The 21,444-nt window shown below is 46.5% G+C and overlaps 1 protein-coding gene across 1 annotated transcript in view; it reads left to right on the forward strand.

The window, feature by feature from the left end:
* The window catches only part of Dnah3 (dynein axonemal heavy chain 3), a 171,033-nt gene that overhangs the window by 123,838 nt on the left and 25,751 nt on the right, over positions 1-21,444 (forward strand). The window contains exons 50-53 of the mRNA XM_050143254.1: positions 1-217; positions 3,018-3,200; positions 10,675-10,873; positions 14,306-16,447. Of these exons, the coding sequence (XP_049999211.1) occupies positions 1-217; positions 3,018-3,200; positions 10,675-10,873; positions 14,306-16,447 (2,741 nt within the window). The remainder of the gene's footprint in view (positions 218-3,017; positions 3,201-10,674; positions 10,874-14,305; positions 16,448-21,444) is intronic.

Raw genomic sequence — 21,444 nt, forward strand, 5'->3', positions numbered from 1 at the left:
GGTCGTCTCCATGTGCAAATACTTTCAGGAGAGCGTGAAGACACTGTCTGTTGAATATTACAACACACTTCTGAGACACAACTATGTGACCCCTACCTCTTACCTGGAACTGATCCTGACCTTCAAAACGCTCCTGAACAGCAAGAGACAGGAGGTGGACACGATGAGGAACCGCTACTTGGCAGGCTTGCAGAAGCTGGAGTTTGCTTCTTCTCAAGTGAGCACTTTGATAGAACAGGGGACAGAGGCTGGGTGTGTCGAGACCCAGAATGCCAGAGGGCGTCAAATTCACAATCCAGCTGGCACTTGCCTAGCTCAGCTCACGTACTTCATTTTGATCTCTACTTCAGGTGACCCTGTCTATTTGAGTTTGCTTGCTTGTTCATTGTGGACTTTTTACTTATGCTATTAATTGGGTCTCTTAAAGTACCACAGTAAGGAGGGTATGGTGGCACATACCTTTGATCCTAGCGCTTGGGAAGCAGAGGTGCATCTCTGTGAGTTCAAGGGCAGCTTAGTCTAACAAAGTAAGTTCCAGGACAGCCAGAGCTACCTTGTCTCAAAAAAAAAAAAAAAAAAAAAAAAAAAAAAAAAAAAAAAAAAAGCAGTAATTAGCACTCATCTGAATCCTGGCACTCCCTTAGTTAGAACCTCGGCTGTGGCATCTGTGTGAGCCTTGGGCAGGAGAAGGTGGGGCTTTGAAAGGCTAGGACTGATCCCAAATTACAGTGGTCTGACCTGTCACTGTGACTCCATGACTCGGGGACAGGTGGGACCGTCAGACGTAGACCACTATGCTGCTCTGGTCCTGGGGCTGCTGGGTCTAATGTTGAACGCTAAAGTCTCTCTAGACCGGGGTGAAAAAACCGTGGTGCTGGGGAGGCAGAAAAGGGACCAAAAATAGCGTAGACCTGAGAAGGGAAGGACGGCACGGGTTAGCATGCTTTGAGCCTTGTGGGTCACACGCCTGGCACTGTGTGCCAGAAAGACTGCCATTGTCTCCTGCTACAAAGAAACCAGCACACAGAGAGGCCAGGAGACATGTCTGTGGTCATTCTGCCTGGTGAGTAGTCACACCAGAACTAGGACTCAAACAGTCTTGACCCCGGGGCCAGTTCCCAATCAGGCCAGCCTGTCATGCTCTGGTTTCCACACAGGCTCCGGGGGGTGAAAGTGCATGGAGAGAAATCATAACTCTTCATTGGGAAAATCTCATGAATTTGGTTTCTGAAAAGTTGCAATCCCCAAAGAGTGCTGAGGCCCCATCACTGAAGACTTTCAAGCAGCCCCAAAGGACACTTGCAGATATGTTCCCAAGAGCACCGGCTGGATAAGAGGCCTGCAAACATCAAACTTGTGTTTCTTAACAGTTCTAGGGGCCTGGAAGTCAAGCTCAAGGAGATGGCAGATCCAGTGTTTGGTGGAGGTTCTCCTCCCAGTAACGTTTTCATTTAAATTTTAGGGTTGTTTTGTTCTGGTGTATGTGTGTGCACATGTGTGTGTGCACATGTGTGTGAGCATGCATTGTGTGTGTGCACGTGTGTGTGAGCATGCATTGTGTACGTGTGTGCACATGTGCATGTATGTATGCGTGTGCGCGCGTGCATGTGTGCACTTGTGTGTGCATGTGCATGAGTGCATATATGTGTGTGTGCATGTATGTGTGTGCATGTGTGAGTATTCACACACCACAGGATGCAGTGGAGGTCAGTTGACAAATTACTGGAATAGTAACCCCTCATCTTTTTTCACTGTTCCATTTCTGTGGGATCAGGGAGAAGGTTACATGTGCTGCGGCATGTGTATAGAGGACAAAGGACAACACGCGGGAGTCACTTCTTTCCTTGCACCACGTTGATTCCTGGCTTGAACTTGGTGACGCGAGATTTCACCTACGCGGCATCTTGCCATCCCATCCACCTCTACGTGGATTCTGGGGCCTCCAACTCAGGCTGTCAATCTGTAGAGCAGGCATCTAGCCCAGAAAGTAACCTTGTGTCTCCACAGGGGAGAAAGGACAGATCGCTCGTGTCTTCTTACTAAGAACATTTACCCCATTATGAGGTTCCCACCCTCAGGACCTCATCTGTCCCTAACGACCTCCAAAGGTTCCATTGCCAAATATCGTTATCTCTAAATTAAGCTCCAGCATATACAGCTGAAGGAGACAAGTATTCAATCCACAGCACTAGAAAAAGTAGCCTTGCAAGCTCCTCCTAGCTTGGGCTGCTGGAACACCCCTGTCATCCCAGGACTCTTGGAGACTGGGGATGGAGAACTGAGAGCTCAAGAATCTGATTATACTAGAAGTTGAAGGTCAGCCTGGGATGCCGATTGAGCATGTGCCTGTATGTATGGGCACACATGTGGGCAAGTGAGTACACTGTTATCATATTAAAAGTAACTTTAGGACCCACGGAGCGTGGAAATGGATCTGGGATAAAACACTTGCCATGCAAGTGTGAGGGCCAAAGTTCAGATTCCCTGAACTCACATAAACTCACATGGACATAATGGCCCACGTAATAATCCCAGGAGGTAGGAGACAGAGACCTCTCTGCAACCAGATGGCTAGCTAGACTAGTCAGATAGGCAGTTCCAGGTTTAATTGTGAGGCCTCTCCTCAATATGTCTGTCAAGAAAGATAGCTAACTTCTGGCCTCCACAAGAGCACACATGCATGGCATAGGTGCGTGCACACACAAACATAGTGGTTTTAAATGGATTTTATGACTTGGCCTCTCTCTTCCTGCACCCAGCAGTAGAATAGAAACTCAATAAGGGAAGAAACTGTATGTTTAACGTTATTTGCCTGTACTTTGCACAGCTCTTGATAACTGCAACATTCAGTATGGACTCAGTAACTAGGTGTAGAAAGCTTAAGAACATAAAACCAGCTGACGAGTATATGCCCAGGACCACGTCAGAATCAGCCACCCTTCCTTTCCGCATTAGCCCTGTGTTGCAGAACTTTCCATTTTCAGCATTGCCACGACTGACTCTTCTGTCCTCACTAGGTGGCTGTCATGCAAGTAGAGCTCACGGCCCTTCAACCTCAGCTCATCCTCACCTCTGAGGAGACCGCCAAGATGATGGTGAAAATCGAAGCCGAGACCAGAGAAGCAGATGCCAAGAAACTGCTGGTGCAAGCAGATGAAAAGGAAGCTAACGCTGCCGCCGCCATCTCCCAGGCCATCAAGGTAAGACCAGCAGAGTGCCGTGGAGGGAGCCCAGCCTGTCGAATGTATGTGGCTGAGCCCACCTTGCTCGGAACGCTCGGAAAGGGTGGGTGAGCTTTCTAAATCCTGAGTTAGGAATGAATGAAGGAGCCTTTGGGGCCAATTATGCTCTGTCCCACTCTGAGTCAAAAACAAGGCTCAGCACAATCTGATCTCGCCTGCTAACTTTCCCCTCGTTCACTCTGCCCTGGCTACAATGGCCTTCTGGCTGCTCTCTCTCCAGGGCCACTACACAGCTGTTCTCTTTGCCTTTAGCTCTCCCCACGCTGTCTTCGTCACCTCTGTCACAGTTTTGTTCAGTTTTGCCAAATGTGTATGTAGATACAGAACAAAGACTGTCTTTTAGACAGCAGAACATTGAACCTAGAGGGCTCTGTTTGAAGGTGCTTCTGATCCCGGAGACCAAGTCCTGAGCAGGAATCGGCACACATTCAGACGGCAGAAGCAGGCCTCCTCATCACTGATGGGATGTTACATAGGTCTCAGAACACTCCTGGTACGTGATTCCATCTGGAGATCACAGCCACTTTACGAATGGTTAGTGTCAGGACCTGAGAATCGCTAGCTAGCCTTGGGGGTGAAATGGTCTCACAAAGCAGTGTAGATCACTAACAGGATCTACACTAACCCAGGCTCAGGGCACTTAGGCTAAGGCATTTATCCCTGCGCCTTAAGGAGTCAGGGAATTCCTTCAGCCATTTTCAAGCATGAGTTTGAGCAAGAGGCAGTCTGTCTGGCATCTGTCCTAAATAGGCCATGGGTCATTTTCCTGAAAAGTGCAGGCCTTCCAGTTGGCGTTTCTCCAATGAATCCCGAGACCTGACCTCTGCTGGATGTTTTTCAGAGAGTCTGATCCCTCCCCGTTCTCAGAATTCACAATGAACACCAAGTCCTAGGTTGTGAAAGTTGGTTCATTTGCGGTCTTGGTGGCTCAGACAGAGGACACAATGGAAACCATAAAAGTTAGCCACTCTCAGTTGCCAGGAACCAGATTCTGATGGGCAGTTTGTCACTCGGTGGTAAAATGATTATACTGGACACAAATGTTTATTAAATAAGTATTTTAACAAATATTTATTAAACATCTTTTATGCACTGGCACATTTTTAGTCAGGAAAAATAGGAATGAATGAAGTAAATGAACTCCTTTCCTCGTGGAGACTAAGTTTTCTGATACTCGTTGTCTTGGATGCTTCTAAGCACTCCGAAATACACTACAACACACACAGATTCCCAGCTGGCATAGGAAGCAATCATGACACAGGATTTTTCCAAAATAGCAAGGCCACCAAATGACATGATCAGCTTTCAACCCTAAAGTTCTTTGACTGCCTCTGCGCCCCCCCGCCCCCGGCATTTGACCATGATTTCAGAGGTTGCAAACTGGCATCTAGAAACCACATGTATCATGGGATGCATAGAATATTTGGTCAATTCATTTTTTCAGACAGGGTCTTGATATGTTTCCCAGACGGACCTTGAGCTCACAGTCCTCTCGCCTCAGCCTCCTGAGTGCTGGGATTGCAAGTAAACATGTCACAGCCACACTTGGTGATGTTTTATTTCAAGTAACAAATAGTAAACATTTAAAACGCAGATAATTTCAAGTAAAAATTCTGAACTGTTTGCTTTTCCTTAGAAAATAAAATTGGGACTCTGACAACTTTGGCTCTGCTTTCTTGGGTTGCACCCATCCACAGGCTTAAGAACATGCTGTCCCTCTGTGTTCCAGCTCACCAAGCCTCATCCAGTTTAGGTCCTCCTCTCATCTCCACGGCACGGCCCCTGAATGGGTATGACTCTACAACTCATGATTCTGTACTGTAGCCAGGCCACCAGAGCTCAGTGCCAGCTCTGTCCCCTTCCTCAGTCTCTACATCAACACCTTGAAGGTGGTACTAAGGATGCAAGCAAACGTGGACCGGAGAGATTTCTCAGTGGTTGACAGTGCTAGCCGCTCTTGCATAGGACTTGAATTAGGTGCCCAGGACCTACATGGTGGGCACACAACTATTTGTAACTTCGGTTCCAAAGGGTCCAACACCCTTTCCTGGCATCCGCAGGCACAAGGCATGTGTGTGATGCACATACATGTAGTCAAGAGAGTCATACAAATTTATAAACAAATAAATAAACAAGCAAGTTAGTAAATAGTATGGAAAGTGTGAGCAGGTGCCAGAGTTGTCCTCTGAAACAGCTGTTCTTTGCCCTCCACCCAGTGTGGGATCTAGCTTTTCACCAAGTGTCAGAATCATCTGGCAGGGAATGCCCCAGCCAGGGTTCTGCTCTGGAATGCCACGGGAAGCAGCAAACCTGCTGGGTCAGGAGAGAAGAGCAATGACGTGGGGTTTATGAAGAGCTGAGGGACTTCTCACCACGCCCTGGGCAACAGCTGCCTCCTTGGGTTTCAGTGGGAAGGGCGGGGTCTGATGCTGCCCATCTGAGCTCCAATCCTGCGAGTCCTGGAGGTGAGTCAGGTGGAGGAAGCCACCCAGGGAGGAGAAGAAAGAAACCGAGGCTGGCTCCACAGTTTCCCCGAGGCTTTTTCTGTGCACAGGCTCTTCCTGCGGTTTCCAGGGCTGTGGTGGTCCTCTGCAAGAAGACTGCTAAGTTTCTCTATGCTTCTTAACCTCTAAAGATGACAGTGTGGGAGCATGTGGGACACCGGACCTAACACGTACGAGCGGCCCCACCGAGCAAGAATTCATGCAGAGGAGATTTGGAAACTGAAAGAGGTGGAGCTGGGCTCCCAACGCCTGATTCATAAGTGCAGCAGTTTCCTGACCTGGCAGGTTCTTGCCAGTCATGACACATACCTGTCGTTCCAGCATTTGGGAGGCAGAGGCATGCTAGCTGGGACTGCCGTATACACCCATCAAACAAAGAAACAAGGACAGCTGGCCAACTTTTCTCGGACTACTAAATCACTTCTTCCACCCCAGTGAGGATAATCTTGTATAATTACCGCAGCACGGATTTCAGTTCATCAAAACACATGGGCTCCGTATCTAACAGCCTCGATGTTCTCTGCATTGCTGACACCCGAGGGCTGCTTTTAATTATAAGATTTTAATCATACAAACATGTGTCATAACACATATGAAATTTTTTTAAAGAGTTTAATTTAGAAACCTTTTCAAGTCTCAGCTCTAATTTGAAATGTCCTCCTTGTCGCTGTCCACACAGCACAGGACACAATTACAGCATGGTTGTGATTTTCACAGTACTTTGTTTTACTTTAATATCTTACTATGAATGCCTTTCCAAGATATCACTTAGACATTGTGCGTGGAAATATGTGTGATATATGTGCTTGTTATTGTGGGTATGTGTCTATCTGTGTGTATGTGTGGTGGATGTGCTTGTTCTGTGTGTGTGCACATTTGTGTATGTGTGGTTGGTATTTGTGTTTGTGGTGTGTACATGCAGTGTGTATACTTGTTATTGTGGGTGTACACACATCTGTGTGTATATGCAGTGTGTGTACTTACTTTATGGGTGTGTGCTCATTTGTGTGTGTGTGTGGTGTATATACTTGTCATTATGGGTGTGTGTACATCTGTGTGTGAGTGTGTGAAGGGCAAAGGTTGACATCAGATGTCTTTGCTCAATCGGTCTCCACCTTTATTTTTTGAGTCACGATCTCTCATTGAACCTGGAGGTCCCTCATTCAGCTAGGTCTGCTGGCAATGAGTTTTGCCTCACTGTGCCCAGCTTTTTATGTGGGAGCTGGGGCATGAGCTTAGCTCCTTGTGCTTTCACAGTGGGCGCTTTAGCAGCTGAGCTATCACCCCAGCCCCTCACGGAGACATCGCAGGGACCACAGAGAGGAGGAATGTCACACATCAAGTGACCATTCCTCTGTTGGACATGGACGTCTATTGCCTCCTCCTGCTCTTGGATTTCAGCGTTTCTGTAATGTCAAGTGGTATTTCTCGACAAAGCCACTGACAGAGTCACCCATGAGTTAAGAATGCAGACGGCCAGACCCCACCTAGACCGAGTGACTCAGAATCTCCAGCTGGAGATGTTCCCGGCAATGCTTGGGGACCAGTGCCGGGTGCACAACCGCTGTGGAGAATCCCCACGGCAGATTCCTCCCAGCAAGCCGTCCTTTAGAGCCACCTGACAAACCAGCTGGCAGCAAAACCGAGCTGCAGCCAGGCTCTGTCCCTGGGGAGCAGAGGTGGCAGGCTCTGCAAAGGTGTGAAGTGTGGACAGGCCCCTGGCTGTGAGGAAGCGAAATGACTTTTATTGTTACAGAGACTGCAACACAGGGCTGCTTTCGCTTGCCTGGGAACTGACCTCCTCCGCTTGTAGTACAAGTACTCAGGAGGCAGAGGCAGGAAGTTCATGGGTCCAAGACCAGCCTGGGGTACACAGCACATTTGAGGACATCAGGGATAGAGAGAGACCATGCCACAAACCATTGTGAGGTTTCTCACACATTGGGATTCTCCTTCAGTCATAACTGCCTGATCACCCTCAGATAGACAGTTCACTAAAAGAAGATCTAGGAGCCCAGCTCTGGCACTCACCAACTGTATGCCCTTGCCTAACTCGGTTTTAGGTCTTGGGCATTTTTTTTTCCTTGATGGAATTTGAGTTACTAACTAACCCAAAAAAGCCCCCGTAGTTGTGAAGTTCTATCTCAGCAAGCGTCTTTCTTTTAAGAGAATCGAGGTATAATGCCCTTGCCTTCAATGCTCTCCCTTTGAAGTTGTGCGATTCCGTACGGTTTTGTATGTTCACAGAGTGGTGTGAACATTAACACTGTGTAATTCTAGAACATTCTCATCACCCCAGAAAGAAATCCATTCCCTTTGGCAGCCATTCCTCCTCTCCTCAACTTCAGATAACTACTAACCTGCCTCTGGATCTGCCCATTCTAACACTTCATAGAAATGGAACCATGTCACTAGGGAAATTCTCAGGAATCCGCGAGGATGACCCTAGCTAATACCCTAAGCAAGAGTGGAGAGGGTGCCTGAACTGGCCTTCCCCCTGTAGTCAGATGGATGACTACCTTAAATTGTGATCATAGAACCTTTCTTTATCCAGCAACTGATGGAAGCAGATGCAGAGATCCACAGCGAAGCACTGGACCGAGCTTCTGGAGACCAATCCAAGAGTGGGAGGAATAATATGAGCAAAGGGGTCAGGACCATAATGGGGAAACCCACAGAAACAGCTGACCTGACCTATGAGACCTCACTGACTCTGGACTGATAGTGGGCAGACCTGCTTAGGACCAAACTAGGCCCACTAAATGTGGCTGACAGTTGTGTGGCTTGGGCAGTCTGTGGGGCCACTGGCAGTGGGACCAGGATTTACCTGTAGTGCTTGAACTAACTTTTTGGAACCCATTCCTTTTGGAGGGGTACCTTGCTCGGTCTAGATATAGGGAGGAGGGCCTCGGTCCTGCCTCAAAGTGATGTGTCAGATTTTGTTGACTGCACTTGGGAAGCCTTACCCTCTGTGAGGAGTGGGTAGGGGCTGGGGTTGGGGGAAGATGGGAAGAGTGGGAGGAGGGGAGAGAGTGGGAACTGGGATAGGTATGTAAAATGAGAACAGATTGTTTTAAAAAATAATTAAAGCTGGGTGGTGGTGGCGCATGCCTTTAATCCCAGCACTCAGGAGGCAGAGGCAGGCAGATCTCTGTGAGTTTGAGGCCAGCCTGGTCTACAAGAGCTAGTTCCAGGACAAGCTCCAAAGCTACAGAGAAACCCTATCTCAAAAAAAAAATGAATTAAATAAGAAAAAAAGACCAGGCACTAAAAAAGAAAGAAAGAGGAAAAGAAAGAGAAGAAGAGAGAAAATAAAATACATTTTAGGGGGAAAAAAGGAAAAAAAAAAGAAATGGAACCATACAACAGATGGCTTTGTGTTTGGCTTCTTTCACTTAGCATGGTGTTTATATGCTCCATCCACATTGTGGGAAACATGGGAGATTCACTTTACTTAATAGATGCATGCTGTACATTACATTGATTTTAGGTTTAAATTAACAAATAGAGACTGGTGAGGTATTTGCTGTCAAGCCTGACAATCTAAGTTCAATCTGTGGGATCCACATGGAGAGAACTGAGTACTGTAAGTTGTCCTTCAACATTCCTGTGAGCCCTGTGGTACACACACACACACACACACACACACACACACACACACAAATAAGATGTAAAACAAAATGAACAAATAGTAAAAGCCAGATAGATAAGGTTAATGCCTAGAGAAAACTAGCAAACAATCACTAAAGCATCCTCTGTTCCATTTTCTTCACCCCAACCCTGTCTTCAACTCGATGCAGCTCTAATTGCCATCTCCACTTTCCATCCTTAGCTTGCCTAACAGTCTGCCCTGTCCCCAGGCTTTTCTCTGTCCCTGACTCCTATCTGAGGATCTGCAGCACATTCCAGACCCTCACCCATGCCTGACCTCCTGTCTCTCCTGCCTCATTTCTTCCCTTAGTTTACCTAAGTCTGAGCCCTGTCTCTCAGCCCATCCTGACCAATGAATGGGAAGCCACCTACTATCTCTGGGGAATTTGTTCAAAACCACTCATTAATTTTTTGAAGACACAAGTTGTAGGTTTAAAATGAAAGTGGTGGATACAGAGTAGACGTGCTAACAAGGTTGTAGCCATCAAAAAATAACCAAAGTGTCAGGGGTGTAGCTCAGCATCCATCTGATTGAATGTTTTAGATATATTTAATTTGAATACTCAGGAAGGAATCTTTTTTTTAAAAAAAAGGCAAGAAGAATAAAATCTCCTGAGGCTGCAGTAAAGCCAGGTACAGGAACACTCATGGCACTCCAAGGGCATAAGGGAAAAAGGAGGCAGGAGGATTCCCAGAATTTCGGGGGCAGAAAACTATAGGAGACCTTACTCAAACAAGGTGGAAAATGAGAACTACCCCAAAGATTGTCCATTGACCTCCACATACAGCCGGTGGTGTGTGTGCATACCCACAGATGTGAGTGTGCAAACACACTCACACACACACCACAAATTCTTTTTTTAGGAACTAGATCCTAGGTACTAAGTAGAGCCCAATAGGAAGAATTAATTCTAGAATTCTAGTGCTGTATAGTATAGGAAGCTAACCATAGTTAACACAATTTTTATATATTTCACAATACCTAGAAGAGTAAAACTTCTCTCATCACATAAATATAATATTTGTAAAGATTTGAAATAAATATTTATTGCCCCGATTTGAGCAATGCCCCATTGTTTTTTAATGAGCCAGGTAGGTTCTCAAATGTCCAGGGTGAGAGGCCAGGCACTAGCCTCTTCTGTTGGCACTGAAGATCAGGCCTTCAGGAACAGAACTCCCAGGAGAAGGCCCTGACTCTTAGGGTCACAGAAACCTTTCTGCCTTGCCCTGTGTCCCAGGCACTGATCACCCATTCTTTTTGTCCCTATTCTCTACAGAATGAATGTGAGGGGGACCTGGCTGAGGCCATGCCAGCACTGGAGGCTGCACTCGCTGCCCTTGACACCCTGAACCCGGCCGACATCACCTTGGTGAAGTCCATGCAGAATCCACCAGGCCCTGTCAAGCTGGTTATGGAGAGCATTTGCGTCATGAAGGGGCTGAAGCCAGAGAGAAAGCCAGATCCCAGCGGCTCTGGTAACCACTCCCACCCCAAGCCATCCTGCGCTGGACCCCTTGGGTTTTAGAGGAATTTGGATGTCTCGGCATGTGCATATATGTTCAAAGATCTTAGTGATGCTTCATGTGTGTACATGGATGTATGCATGTGCATGTATGAGTGTGTGTGTGTGTGTGTGTGTGTGTGTGTGTGTGTGTGTGTGTGTATGAGTGTAAGCCAGAGGTTGACACTGGGTGTCTTTGAGACAGATCTCACTGAACCTAGAGCTTACCAATTCAGTTAGACTGGCAGGCCTGGAAACACCAGGAATCCTCCTGTCTATATCTGCTTCCCCAGCTGTATGTGGGACTACAGGTGTGGACTTCCATACCTGGCTTTTTACATGGGTGTTGGATCCCCCCTGCTTGTACAGCAAGCATCTTGCTGATTGAGCCATATCTCCAGCCCCTTTGTTAATGTTTCCTGACCAGTCTTTAACCACTCAGTCTGTTGAGAAAATGCAGCTATCTGTGTGGGGGAATGAGCTTCATCAAGGCAAAATGCAAAAATGGAAGTCAGGTGTTGCAGATATGCAAGTGATCACATCCAAGAGGAAGTAGGAAACTGACAGGCTGCGAAACAGAACACATACAGAAAGGGTGGAGGGAGGAGAGAGGAGAAGTAGGGACCCAGACATCATTAAGACACGGCCACTCAGACACATGCCTGTACACACACACACACTGAATTGTCAAACTTGTGGCCACAAGGGAAAGAAGTGAGAAGGAATGAGGACAGAGGCAGGAAACAACAGGGGAGGGAAAGGGAGAGGAAGGAAATGAAGGAAAGGAAGAGGTGGGGATGCAGAAAGGTAAGAGGTCTCATGAGGAAAAAAAGAAACAGAAAAACTAAGGCAAAAATGCTGAGGGTGAGAGAGAAATGAAGATCAAGAAACAGAGTCATACACGTGGCCACAGAGACACAGAAAGAGAGTGAGAAAAAGAAGGGAGACAGTGGGAAGAACACACACACACACACACACACACACACACACGGTGGTTGGAGTAGAGAAGAAACAGTAATTGGAGATGGAGAGTTAGAGACAGGAACAAAAGGGCACAGCGACAGAAAAATCAAGTGAAAAGAATAGCAAAGGGATGGAGGAGAGAAACTGAGGGGCAGACATGACGGCCAGGCTCACGTCTCTAATCCCAGCACTGCACTGAGGAGTACTGGGAGTTTGAGGCCAGCCTGGGCTACATAATGAGACTTTCTCAAAAGAGAGCACGGAGCTTCTGGTTTAGGACTTTATGTCACAACTAGTGCCTTAAAACTGCCCACGAACTTTCAAAACTGCCTGCCCTTCAAGGCCCCTGTCCCGGAGGAACCCTGCTAGGCTGTGTTCCTTCTGAAATGCTAGAACCCCCTAGCCCCTCCTTTGACGGCTTCTGGGCCCTGCTTCCCTTTGCTTGTCATTCCTTCTCATCTGGCTGGCTTGGGGCGATGGTTGTTTGAAGAAGATACAGATGACGAGAAACAGTGAAGCATGAGTGGACTTGTGTGTGTGTGCTAATGTGCACACGGTGTGCAAATGCACTCACCTTTATATGCACGTGTGACAGCCAGGGGCCAGCTCACGGTATTTCCCTCTACTGCTTTCACCTTATTCGTTTCAAACCAGGTCTCTCACTGAACCTGGAGCTTGCTGACTAGGCTGGGCTGGGCTGGTCATCGGGCTCCCAGAATCTCCTTGTCTCCACATTCCCAGCATTAGGATGCCTGGCACCTGCTGTCGTGCCTAGAATTTACATGAGTGCAAGGATCCAAACTCTCGCCTTTCTGTGTATGCAGCAGCACTTTACCCACCAGACAGTCTCCCCAGCATCCGAAGCTGACTTTAGAGCAGCCTTTAGAGCTGCTTCTGAGGTACTGAGTCACAGTGAGAGCCCGAGGGATGCTGAAACCTACGTCCCGGTTCTAAAGACATGTATTTCATCAGTCTGAGGTGTAACCTGAACCCAAGTATTTTTCAAAGTTCTCCTGGTGCTTCTAAGGTATAGGTTAGGTTGAAACCCAATGAGATAGAACACGTCCAGGTTATGAGTGCCAGTTCTTACCGTGGAACTCCAATTATCAGCACAGAAACCGCCATTAAACTATGTATATTATTCACCAAGCCCTTGGAACCTAGTGAATATAATGCAATGGAACAAAAGAGCACCTGAGTTGGCTTTGAGGGCCTTGACTTTCAATGGAGCAGATAATTTTTCAGAATGCAAACCAAGTCCTCTGTAGAAAATACTGGGATGGTTGCTGGGCTTATACTTAGGGATGGATACATTATACTCCATACTATGCCTCAAACATGGCTCTTGTTGTGAACCGCAGCTTGGGATGTGTCATAAACCAAAGAAGCTCTCAATTTTTTCCCAATATTTCAGCTAATGGAGAACAATCTCAGGGTAGGATTGAAAATCACTGATTAGCTGTTGGCTGGGAAGGCATTTAGGAGAATAGGGCCTGATGTTTTGTTTTTGTTTTGTTTTTTTTCTGAGCAGGCTTTAGGTGGTGAGCAAGCTCCTTCTCCAAGACTACTGCCTCACTTACCCATACTGTCTATGGCAGGAGAGCTATGTTTCGTCCAACCTGCCTCCCAAACTTGGAAATTAATGTAGGCCTGTATATGTGTTGTTTTTATTGGTTAATGAATAAAGAATCTGCATTGGCTTGTGATATGACAGAATAGAGCTAGGTGGGGAAAACTAAACTGAATGCTGGGAGAAAGAAGGCAGAGTGAAGGAACGCAATGGAGCTGCCAGAGGACAAAGATGCAAGCTGCCAGCCAGAACCTTGCCAGTAGGCCACGAGCCTCGTGGTAAAATATAAAAATAGAAATGGGTTAAATTAAGATGTAAAAAGCTAGAGCTAATAGGCCAAGACGTTATTTAGTTAATATAGTCTCTGTGTGATTATTTCGGGGCTGAGCAGCTGAAAACAAACAAGCAGCCTCTTACTACATACACCCATGGGCATGGCTTCTGTGGTCCCTTCTAGTGATGAAGGAATCAGAAGTGGCATTTATCCAGGTCTTATCCCAGCACCCAATAAGCTGAGGCACAAACAAATCCAAGACCAGCCTGGGCTTGCATCTTAGGACTCTGTCCACAGATAGATGATAGATAGATAGATAGATAGATAGATAGATAGATAGATAGATAGATAGATAAGTCTGGTCTATCTCAGAGGGTTTGTGGAAAAGAACTTGAGTTCATGGAGGAACTAAAAGAAACTCTTTCAAGACCCAAGTCCATGGAACAAAGTATAAATGAGAACGATAAGATTTCCTGGGTCTCCCTGACAAGGAGCTTAGAATCCCTCCTGACTCCCCCTGCATTTAAGTAGCAGCTTCTGTAAAATTTTACATCTCAACCAAAATGTCTCATTATATCCCTGTTTGCTTTGCTGAACAGGTAAGATGATAGAAGATTACTGGGGGGTGTCAAGAAAGATCCTTGGTGATCTAAAGTTCTTGGAAAGTCTTAAGACATATGACAAAGACAACATCCCTTCCATGATCATGAAGCGAATCCGGGAAAGGTTCATTGATCACCCTGATTTCCAGCCAGCTGTCATTAAAAATGTTTCGTCTGCCTGTGAGGGCCTGTGCAAGTGGGTGAGGGCCATGGAAGTATATGACCGAGTGGCCAAGGTGGTGGCTCCAAAAAGGGAGCGACTGAAGGAGGCTGAAGGGAAGTTGGAGATACAGATGCAGAAACTGAACCAGAAACGGGCGGAACTAAAGCTGGTGATAGACAGACTCCAGGCCCTGAATGATGACTTTGAAGAGATGAACGTCAAGAAAAAGGGACTGGAGGGAAATATTGAGATCTGCTCCCAGAAGCTGATCAGAGCGGAGAAGCTGATCAGTGGTCTTGGTGGGGAGAAGGACAGATGGACAGAAGCGGCCCGCCAGCTCGGGATCCGCTATGATAACCTGACGGGGGACGTGTTGCTGTCCTCTGGGACTGTGGCTTACCTGGGTGCCTTCACCGTGGATTATCGGGCTCAGTGCCAGAAGGAATGGTTGGATTGCTGTAAGGATAAGGTCATTCCCGGCTCCACTGACTTCAGCCTCAGCCACACCTTAGGGGATCCCATAAAAATCCGTGCCTGGCAGATAGCCGGGCTTCCTGTTGACTCCTTCTCTGTCGACAACGGCATCATCGTGTCCAACTCCAGACGTTGGCCCTTGATGATTGACCCTCAGGGACAGGCCAATAAGTGGGTGAAAAACATGGAAAAAACAAACAAGCTGTCTGTCATCAAGTTATCTGACACCAACTACGTGAGGACGCTGGAAAACGCCCTGCAGTTCGGCACCCCTGTCTTACTGGAGAACGTTGGGGAAGAGCTCGACGCCTTCATCGAGCCCATCTTGCTCAAGGCAACATTCAAACAGCAAGGGGTTGAGTACATGAGACTAGGTGAAAATATCATCGAATACTCGAGGGATTTTAAGTTCTACATCACCACCCGTCTGAGGAATCCGCATTATCTCCCTGAAATCGCCGTGAAAGTCTGTCTCCTCAACTTCATGATCACACCCTTGGGGCTCCAAGATCAACTCCTTGGCATTGTGGCTGCCAAGGAGAAGCCAGAACTAGAAGAAAAAAAGAACGAGTTGATTTTAGAAAGTGCCGAGAATAAGAAGCAACTAAAGGAGATCGAAGATAAGATTCTAGAGGTCCTCTCCCTGTCCGAGGGCAACATCCTGGAAGACGAGACGGCCATCAAGGTTCTGTCCTCTTCCAAAGTGCTGTCCGAGGAAATCTCTGAGAAGCAGAAAATAGCCTCCGTGACAGAAACACAAATCGATGAGACTCGGATGGGCTACAAGCCTGTGGCCCTTCACTCTGCCACCATCTTCTTCTGTATCTCCGACCTGGCCCACATCGAGCCTATGTACCAGTACTCTCTGACATGGTTCATCAACCTCTACGTGCAGTCCCTAGCCAACAGCACCAAGAGCGAGGAGCTGGACCTGCGCATCGAGTACATCATTGAACATTTCACCCTGAGTATCTACAACAACGTGTGCCGCTCCCTGTTTGAGAAGGACAAGCTGCTTTTCTCCCTCCTCCTGACCGTAGGCCTCCTGAAGGAAAAAAAGGCAATCAACGAGGAGATTTGGTACTTCCTTCTAACTGGAGGTGTGGCCCTGGATAACCCCTACCCCAACCCAGCCTCTGAATGGTTATCTGAGAAGTCCTGGGGTGAGATTGTTCGAGCCTCCTCCTTACCGAGGCTGAAAGGTCTGATGGAAGATGTGGAACACAATACCAAAGAATGGAAGCAAATCTATGACTCAGCCTGGCCCCATGAGGAGATTCTCCCTTCGCCTTGGAAGTTCCTTCAACCCCTGGAAAGGATGGCGATCCTACGATGTTTGCGGCCTGACAAGATGGTCCCAGCCATTCAGGACTTCATTTGTGAAACCATGGGAAAGGTGTTCATTGAAGCCCCAACCTTTGATCTCCAGGGATCCTACAACGATTCCAGTTGTTGTGCACCACTGATCTTTGTACTCTCTCCAGGCGCAGACCCAATGGCAGGTAAGGGTGGAGTAGTGTACAAAAATACTGAACTCCCACACTGTGCTGGTTGACAGCAGGCGTCTCATAGCTAGCGGGCCTTGAGTTGAAAGACAACCATCTGAGATGTTCCTTCTTTCCTTCCTCCCTATACCCACTCTCTTCTTTAAGGCTGGCCTTAAACTAATAAGGTTCCTGACTTAGGTTCCCAAGTACTGGGGTTTCAGACATATGCCACAAACCTGGCTCAAACAAAGCGTTTGACTGAATCAGGCAAGTGAAAACTTCATTTCCCTCTTAAGGAAAACCGCTACTTGTCAGCACCCAGGAATCATGACATCTGGGAACCCAAATCCACAAGATTATCTGATTTTTCAAAAGAATCCAGGGATGGAAAACTTGGCCATTTTTAAACATTGATGACTCTTAAATTTTCCTTAAAATACAAGGGTAGGCTGTGGAAATCACTCAGTGGGTAGCAAACATGCCATGCGCCGAACCTCTTGTAAGCATGAACAGTGCGTTGTGTGTCTGTAACTCCGTGCGCCTATGAAGAGGTGGAAGACAGATGGGAGAATGTTCAGAGGCTGACAGGCCACCTAGATGAGAATAAACTGGTGAGCATGAGGCCCTGTCTAAAACAAGGGAGGACAGTGAACCTCTGGCTATCCTCTGGCTTCTCTGTGCACACAGAGAGAAAGAAAGAGAGAGAGAGAGACAGACAGACAGACAGCTAGACAGACAGATTTTTTTTTAATATGATAAGGACCAAGCCCAGAATTACATTAGCTCTGAATGTATCTTCATCTTGAATTATTTTCTTTATTGTATCTTTAATTTAAAAAATAATAATAACACTGAATACAGTTTTTTTTTTAAAAAAAATCAGCAAGTTATAAGATTGTGATTCAACAGAGATAGGATTTTGCTTCCTCCAAGTACATTTAACAAGATCTGGAGACATTTTTCTGGTTACAGCTAAGATGCGGGATGTTGCATCTTCAAGAAAGAGACCAAGGATGCTGCTCGCTGTACAGTGTACAGGGCATTTCTTACAACAGAAGGTGGTACGGCGTACGATGTCAATCATGCTGAGGTTCCAGAAGCTTGGTGTGGAGTCTAAGGCCCATCTTTCTGCTTAACCTCCCCAGAGAGAACCCCTCTTTTTAGCTGGATATTTCTCTCCAGAAACAGTTTGTCCAAGTGGACAGCCTCTTAGGGCTGCTCACATGAACTGAACTGCATTCTCTCCTGGCAAATTTTCACACTCTTTTCTCTGTTGCCAAATGAAGAAATAGTACAAAGGATGCAAGTGGCAAAATAGATGTTTTCTGTGTTTGCTGGGGAGTTTGATATGTGCCCTTGACAAGGAAAAACTTAGCACCCCCAAGCCCGGGAGGAATACACAGGAGGGAGTTGAAGTGAAGTGGTTCCAGGTTCCTGTGTGGACCAAACATGTCAGGAACAACACAACCCCTTTCTAGCATCTTTGTCTTCATCACCTAAGTCTGGTTTTCTTTTCTTCTTTCTCTTTCTTTCTTTTTTATTTTTTTTTTTTTTTGAGAACTTTATACAATGTGTCCTGATCATCTCCACTCCTCTTGGATCCTACCCACCATCTCTGTGTCCTCTTTCTTTTATAAAAAAAAAAAAAAAACAAGTTTAACTTGGCTCCCCATATACTCTTGGGTGTGGCCTTCCACTGAAGAGTGATTGACTACCACCAGCTACACTCTTAGAGAAAACTGACTCTTTCTCTCCCAGACACTCTAAGTTGCCAGTAGCTCCTCCATTGCGGATGAGACTGCACACCTACCTCCACTCTCCATGCTGAGATTTGATCTGGTTTGAGCTTGCAGAGTTCTTGCATGAGCCATTACAACTGTTGGGAGCTCGTGTATGCCTCTGCCCTGCTATGTCTAGAAAGGACAATTCCCTTGTGGTCATCTACCACCTCTCGCTCTTACAATTTTTCTGACCCCGCTTCCAAAATGGTCCTGACCCTTAAATGGAGAAGATATGATGTAGATGCTCCATTTAGGGGTGAGTATTCTACAGTCTTTTATTCTCTGCTCCTTGACTAGTTGTCTCTGTTTCAATCACCACCTACTTCAGAAGGAAGCTTCTTTGATGAGAGTTGAGAGATGTACTAATCTATGGGTGTAATGATAAGTCATTAAGAGTCAGTTTAATACTATGTCTGTTCAGAAAAATAATGTTAGGTTGTCCCTTAGGACCCATGATCTTTTCATAGCCATCAGGTATGATGCAAGGCATAGGTTTCATTTGTGGAGTGGAACTCAAATCTGGTTTTTAAAAAGTGATTGGTTACTCCCATGATGTTTTGTCACTGTTGAACCAGTGGGCTTGCCTTGTCCGGCCAGGCTTTATTGAAGCTTGCAAGATTCACAGTTGGCTAAGATTATTATTACTAACCACTACCACCACCTCAGGTATTACAGATAGTACCTTCCAGCACTATTGAAGGTAGCCAGTAGGAAAGAAGCTTCCAGGTAAGTACTAGCTTGCTTTTTTCCATGATCTATAACTCAAGCATGTGGTGGTTTGAGCACTAGGGTCTTGATGTCAATTGGAGGATAACCAATTGCATTGGCAGCCTTCGGTGTCTGGGGGTCCATGGATCTGGCCAATAGCTCCAAAAGAAGTAATCTATTCCTGGTACTATTTATTTGTTAGCCTGTGGTGTCCAGCAGGCTAGCATATAAATCCATTATAGGATGACTCCAACTAATTCAATTGTTATGTGTCAACTGTTAGAAAGAGAACTAGTAAAGCCAAGAGAACGAAGCAGAGAAATAAGGCAAAGGTCTAAGGTCTGATGATGATAGCGGTGCTGGGTGAGGCTGGTGGGTGATGTTCTGCAAGTAGAGGGCAGGCTTAGTGCCTGCTGTTGTTGGTATTGGGGGTAGAGTGATGATGGCTCAACAGTTAAGAGCATTTACTGTTCTTACAGAGGACATGGGTTTGGTTCTCAGCACTGACGAAGTGGCTCATAGCCACCCATACTTCAGTTCTGGGGATCTGATGTCTTCTTCTGAAGTCTTTAGATATGAGGCACACATGTGGAACATATACATACATGCAGGCAAAACACCTCTGTGCATCATATTTATGTATGTACTGTTGGAGGGCCAGGAATGATCATATGAGCTATCTGTGGGCCAGGCATGACCAGAGAAGCCAGCTCTCCAAACCTCCACCTCTCCCCTTATAAAGTTTCCTTCATCCTTTCATCTCATGGAATGGCTCTCAATTTTGGTTGCCCTTGAGTTACATGGAGAACGTGATGAAAAATCTTGGTGTGAGCTCGGCTAATTAGGTGAACCTATTTAGGGTGAAATCTAGGCATCCTGTTTTATAAAGCTTTTGAGTAATTCCATGGTGGGAACCACTGACTTTAAAGACTTCAGCAGCTTTAAGAAGCATTCCCAGCATTCACTGTTGCATTAGGCATGTTTTCGTTCTTTCCTTCCCTCAGCCTTCATTAGCTGAGACTCTTCTTTCGAGAAGGATTCCCCTCTGTCAGCTCTTTGGTTTACTCTGAATGTGGCTCATACGTGGCAAGCAAAACAGATGCTCCAATCCTTTTGTTCTTTTACCAGCAGTCTGGATATTGAGTTGGCCCCCTGCCAGCCTCCAAAGAGAACAGTGGGTTAGGAAGAATTGTGGGGTCTTTTCGGTGCCATTGTGAATATCTAGAGTGTAACTGGGTATCTCAGAGGCGGTGGTGTTCACCTCCACTAACGCAATGGTTCTTTTTCTAAGTTATTCTGTTCTGTCTGATGCTCAGATTCTCTCTATGGCTTCTGGGAGTTCCTCCATGCCTGCCTACTTTTCCCATAAGGCAAACAGATCTTGATCCCCCTTGCCTTCTGGAACTCCCACCCATTCTAGACACATCTGGAATATTTTCAGTCTTGGACCTGGAAGCATTTTATTTTAGATGGAGTCTCTGGCCCAGGGTGACCTCAAGCTTACTCTACAGCCCAGACTGAATGCTTATTCTGCCTCAGCTGTCCCGGTGCTGGGATTGCATGCATGCACCACCACACCTGGCTTGAGGATCCATTCCTGAAGGAACCCCATATCTTTCAGCAGGCAGTGGTATGCAGGGAGACCGTCAGTCTGAGTGTCATCAGTGCTCATGACTCCTGAGAACCACTGCTTATACACCTTACTGTCCATTCCTTTCGTAGGTTGTACCTGGTGCAAGAAACAATGCTTTATAATATAGGTACTGGAGGTTCAGGGTAGCAAAATAAAAATATTTACTTTTGTTTCTGGAGAAGCCAAGCATCAGCCTGAACAAAATGGGAAAAAAAGTGGTGGGCTTTTCTATTCCTCACATTTCCCTGACCCCTCAATTCCTCATTGAGTACTTCAGGGAGGCTTGGTTTCCCCCACTTATCTAGTATTGGTACCGCCTCAAGTTCCTATCCTTCTGGGGCTCGAAATGCGCCCTTCTCTTTCCCGATACATCAGTTCAGTCATCTTGCAGATGCTCTGTGATTTTTCCACCCTAACATAAACTAAAATGCACCCAGGCAGGCAGGTGCCAGCTGTGACTAGACAAGTGCCACGGGCCTAGAACCTTCTGCTTATCAGTGGCTCAGTGCTGAGCTCCTATGCTGAAAATGGACTGTGGCTATTTGTGTCTTATCCCAGTCCACTCTGTCAATCAAAGCTTTCTCTCAAAATGACTATACTTTCTATTTCTAAAAGTTCTATTTGATTTTTGTTTGTTTGATTGGTGTTGAAATAAGGAGCGGCGGGGCTGCATCCCCAACACCCCAGCCGCCTGCTAGCTTATGCCCGAAATAACAACACACAAACTGTATTCATTTAAAGAACTGCTTGGCCCATGAACTCTAGCCCTTACAGGCCAATTCTCGCACCTGGACTAGCCCATTTCTAATGATGTGTGTAAGCACTCCAAGGTGCGCTTACCGGGAAGATTCTAGCCTACATCCATCTTCATCGCGTGTGCCTCAGAGAGC

Source organism: Alexandromys fortis, unplaced genomic scaffold, assembly GCF_014885135.2.
Source record: "Alexandromys fortis isolate MF-2015 unplaced genomic scaffold, M_Fortis_MF-2015_v1.1 scaffold_45, whole genome shotgun sequence".
Classification (NCBI taxonomy): Eukaryota; Metazoa; Chordata; class Mammalia; order Rodentia; family Cricetidae; genus Alexandromys; species Alexandromys fortis.